Source organism: Sprattus sprattus (assembly GCF_963457725.1).
Source record: "Sprattus sprattus genome assembly, chromosome: 12".
NCBI lineage: Eukaryota > Metazoa > Chordata > Actinopteri > Clupeiformes > Clupeidae > Sprattus > Sprattus sprattus.
The window spans coordinates 9,360,853-9,365,852 of NC_137910.1; the positions used below are offsets into that span (position 1 = coordinate 9,360,853).

General features: G+C 44.8%; 1 protein-coding gene across 1 annotated transcript in view; it reads left to right on the forward strand.

Annotated features, from left to right (window-relative positions):
- Positions 1 to 5,000, forward strand: part of pde10a (phosphodiesterase 10A) — a 75,584-nt gene that overhangs the window by 50,681 nt on the left and 19,903 nt on the right. Inside the window, exons 7-9 of the mRNA XM_080848455.1 lie at positions 1,202 to 1,357; positions 2,295 to 2,345; positions 4,840 to 4,898. Coding sequence (XP_080704581.1) covers positions 1,202 to 1,357; positions 2,295 to 2,345; positions 4,840 to 4,898 — 266 coding nt within the window. The remainder of the gene's footprint in view (positions 1 to 1,201; positions 1,358 to 2,294; positions 2,346 to 4,839; positions 4,899 to 5,000) is intronic.

Below are 5,000 nucleotides of genomic sequence, written 5' to 3' on the forward strand. Positions count from 1 at the left end.
TGGGATTCAGGTCTTGAAATTGGGCTGGCCATGACAGGGTCCTGATCTGGTGGTACTCCATCCACACCTTTACTGGCCTGGCTGTGTGGCATGGAGCATTGCCCTGCTGGAAAAAACATTTCTCAGAGTTGGGGAACATTGTAGAGCTAAAGGAAGCAAGTTTTTCTTCCGGGACAACGTTGTACTTTGCCTGGCTGAGGTTTGTAAAAGACCATAAGGATTGAAAAAAGCGAACTGGAGGGTCTTCTAGTTCGTCTTCTCTGATGAGTCCAATTTTCAGCTTTGCCCAACACATGGTCGTCTGATGGTTAGACGGAGACCTGGAGAGGCCTACAAGCCAGAGAGTCTTGCACCTACTGTGAAATCGGACTCATCAGAGAAGACGAACTTAGAAGAACCTCCAGTCCGCTTTTTCAATCCTTATGGTCTTTTACTAACCTCAGCCAGGCAAAGTACAACGTTGTCCCGGAAGAAAAACTTGCTTCCTTTTGCTCTGACAATGTACCCCAACTCTGAGAAGTGTTTTTTTCCAGCAGGGCAATGCTCCATGCCACACAGCCAGGCCAGTAAAGGTGTGGATGGAGTACCACCAGATCAGGACCCTGTCATGGCCAGCCCAATTTCGAGACCTGAATCCCATAAAAAACCTCTGAAATGTGATCAAGAGGAAGATGGATGGTCACAAGCCATGAAAAGAAGCCGAGCTGCTTGAATTCTTGCGCCAGGAGTAGCATAAAGTCACCCAACGGCAATGTGAAAGACTGGTGGAGAGCATGCCAAGACACATGAAAGTTGTGATTTTAAATCAAGGTTATTCCACCAAATATTGATTTCTGAACTCTTCCTAAGTGTAAGCATTAGTATTGTGTAGTTTAAAAATGAATATGAGCTTGTTTTCTTTGCATTATTCGAGATCTGAAGACACTGCATCATTTTTGCTATTTTGACCAATTGTCATTTTTCTGCAAATAAATGATCTAAATGACAATATTTTTATTTGAATTTTGGTAGGAATGTTGCCAGTAGGTTATAGAATAAAACTAAAATGTACATTTTACTTTAACACACACCAATAAATAGTAAAACCAGAGAAACTGATAATTTTGAAGTGGTCTCTTAATTTTTTCCGCGGCTGTATATAAATATATATACATACATATAAGGTACCTTGTTTATGCCTGTCTGTCCCCCCCCCCCCCAGGATGAGCGCTTCCCCCACGGCACAGGGCAGGACTCAGGGATCCGTGTTCATTCTGTTCTGTGTCTCCCCATCCTCACCGCCATCGGCGACCTCATCGCTATCCTGGAGCTGCACCGGCACTGGGGCCGTGAGCCCTTCAACCTCAGCCACCAGGAGGTGAGCCGGGCCGGGCCGGGCCAGGCCGCACCGCACCGCACCGCACCGTACCACACCACACCCTACCGCACCGCACTGCACTGTGCTCCGTTTTGGAGCATCCGTACAGTACGGGCGGGTTGTTTAGGAAAGTCAGCCTACAGTCAGGGATTCTACACACACACACACACAAGCAGTTATGTCTCTTGGAGGTCTGGGTAGACACCACGTGACCTTGTGTGTTGATGTCAAAATAGCCTTTTGTCTTTGGTTGGTGCTGCTCAGTTAAATGACAGATAGAATATTTGCACAAGTTAACGCTAGTGTACAAAAAACTGCAGAATTGGGTTGGTTAAGTTGGCGTGATGTGTGAGTGTGTGTGTATGTGTTTTTTATGTTGGCGTGATGCGTGAGTGTGTGTGTGTGTGTGTGTGTGTGTGTGTGTGTGTGTGTGTGTGTGTGTGTGTGTGTGTGTGTGGCTGCGTGTTTGTTATATTGGCGTGATGTGCGAGTGTGTGTGTGTGTATGTGTGGCTGCATGTTTGTTATGTTGGCGTGATGCGTGAGTGTGTCTGTGTGTTCGTTATGTTGGCATGATGCATGTTGGGCAGTGTGGATACTCACTATACTAGAATAGTGGGACTATGGGAGCCTATAAGGGTCAAACTAAGTTCCACTACATTTCAATGAAAGTGACCTTTTACTGAACATTAGGAGCACCAAAAGGCACACCTGTGACTGATGACTTAAAAATGCTATCTTTTGATTGGTGTATCTTTAGAAATGCTGTGTTATGATTGGTGCATCTTAAGAAATGCTGTCTTATGATTGGTGCACCTTTAGAAATGCTGTCTGTACTGAGTCTGTCTTCAAGGGCTTACAGCAGTTTCCTTCTGTTGCAATCACATGCAGTGTGGCTAACATGCAGTGTGGCTAACATGAGCTCTTTCTCTTTGCAGGTTGCTACCGCTAACTTAGCATGGGCCTCTGTAGCCATTCACCAAGTGCAGGTGAGCACACACACACACACACACACACACACACACACACACACACACACATACACACACACACGCACGCACGCACGCACGCACGCACGCACGCACGCACGCACGCACACACACACACGCACGCACGCACGCACGCACGCACGCACGCACGCACGCACACACACACACACACACACACACACACACACACACACACACAGGTGAGTTACATCACTACTTTCTTTTTCTACCCCCTGTTTTTTTGCTGGATCACATTAGTGAAACTTTGTGTCGAGGTGCTCAGCAGAGAACTGTTTGGGCTTATGCAAGCATGGCTACAATGTTTTCTTCTGGTTCCTCTGCATCTCTACACACACACACACACACACACATTCACACACATGTGCATGTTTTGATGGCCTGAAACCCCGGGTGTACCTGGACTGGGCTGGGGATTGTCCCAGTGTGTGCGACGAGTCCGTACCTCAAACACACGCACCTCTCCTGAGGGCCAATTATGACAGCGCTGAACTGGAGCCACCAGGGGCCTCATGTCCCAAGGCATGCTGGTCCGTGACAGAGCCCTTGCAATTAGGGTTGGGTACCGAGAACCGGTACCAATACGGCACCGGTTCCATACAACCGATACCTACCCGGACCGAAATGCAACGCAGATTTCGGTGCTTCCTTTCGGTGCCTGAGCAGATCATTTTTTTTTTTTTTAATTAAATTTTTTATAATTTAACAAAACTAGCGATAGCTAACGAGAAGTAACGTTAGTGGCGTAGATCTTTCTGAGTACGATCTGTATACTTTTTTGTGTTGATAACAGATTTCGTGGGGCACATATAAAACTGCTCCATCTCCCAATATAGACTCTCGCCTGTGTCGCTCACGCTGCATTCCGTATGGGACTAGTGGAAACGGGATTTGTGTTGAGGAGTTGCCATGGTAATGGGTTGACTTGCGTGTGGTTTCGGTTTCAAGATAAGTGTGGTTGTTCTAAGCAGAAGTTGGATACGCTTTATTAAACGGAGAGCTACCGTCTCGTCCAAAGATATTCCTTCTCAATGTGAGTTCTTAAGAGAGCACTAACTTGGACGCTACAATAACATTGCAACAGTCTGACAGCGAAGAGCAGGCAGCCTTGCACAGAGCAAGCACAAACAGAGCTAGCCATCAATATAACGGAGAAAATGTCGAAAGGTAAACGATCAAAAGTGTGGCTGTATTTCGCACAAAAAGATTCAAACAACGCGACGTGCAGCATATGCAACAAAATTGCGTGTAAATGGGGGAGAGAACTCAAGAGGCCCTGAAGCTAAACTTTTAAAGGGGCAGTACACATTCACGAAACCAGTGGGTTTAAATAAATGCAAACTAATTAATATTTGTTTTACTCTGAAGGCAAACATGCTCATATTTCTGCAAAAGTATTACTGAAGTGTGAAGTGTGTGTACAGAGTTTGTTATGTATTTATTTATATTTATTTAAGTATACTGTAAACAGTTGTTATAAGTTAATATATTGTTCATAGTTTGAAGTTAAAAGGTTTGAAGCCAAGTGTTTTGTATTTATTTTTATTTATAGTATACCTCAAACAGTTAATATATTGTTAAATTTAAAGAAAACTATTTGCCTTGGCAATAAATAAGCCTAATGTCTTTAATTAAAAAAAAAAAAAAAGTATCGGTTCTGGCACCGTTTAGGCACCGGTATCGTTTTAAAAGTATCGGTTATGTACCGGTATCGGAAAAAACCCAAACGATACCCATCCCTACTTGCAATGCACCATTTGAGATACTCCTGCGCTCTCCCGCTGGCTTTAAGCTAGCAGTACACTGGAATGGAGAGACTAAGGTGACGAAACAGGAGGGACAGTGTGTGATGATAACTCCGGCCATTAAGCTGTCTGCCACCCCTTGCCTCTGGCGCTACCCCTTGCCCCTGGCGCTACACTTCCTCCATTCAGCCAGTGGGCCTTAGACGTACAGTACCAGTCAAAAGTTTGGACACACTTTACATTTTTTTGAGAAGTGTTTTCTTTACTTTTATTATTTTCTACGTTGTAGATTAATACTGAAGACATTTTAACTATGAAAGAAGACATATGGAAAGATGTACTAAACAAAAAAAAGTGTTATCTACCATGTAGAAAATAATAAAAGTAAAGAAGACACCTCTCAAAAAATGAGAAGGTGTGCCCAAACTTTTGACTGGTACAGTACCAGCAGGCCAGGAGCCCTGTACCAGAGATGCCCCTGGCTGTAGGATGGCATCGCAGTGCTCAGTGTTATTAGCTCTCTCTTCTCCAGGGGGCAGTTGGGAGTTGGACGCACAGGGACGCACTCAAGGTCTTGTTTCAGCCGCAAGGTTATATCAGAGATGAAAAAAGACGATTGTAAAATTGTAAAGTGAATTATTTGCATTGCTTCATGCATTTTGGACATATTGTCTGAACCGACATGCAAGCTCATTAGAGCTAACATTGTGTTTTATGTTTTTGCCTACCAGGTTTGCAGAGGCCTTGCCAAACAGACTGAGCTCAATGACTTCCTCCTAGACGTGTCAAAGTAAGAGTCCCCCGGGTGTTAGGGGGGGCGGTTGGAGGGGTGTGTTAGTTGGATTGTGATGCAAGAGTTGTGTGTGTACGTGAGCTAACAGGATAAAGAGGC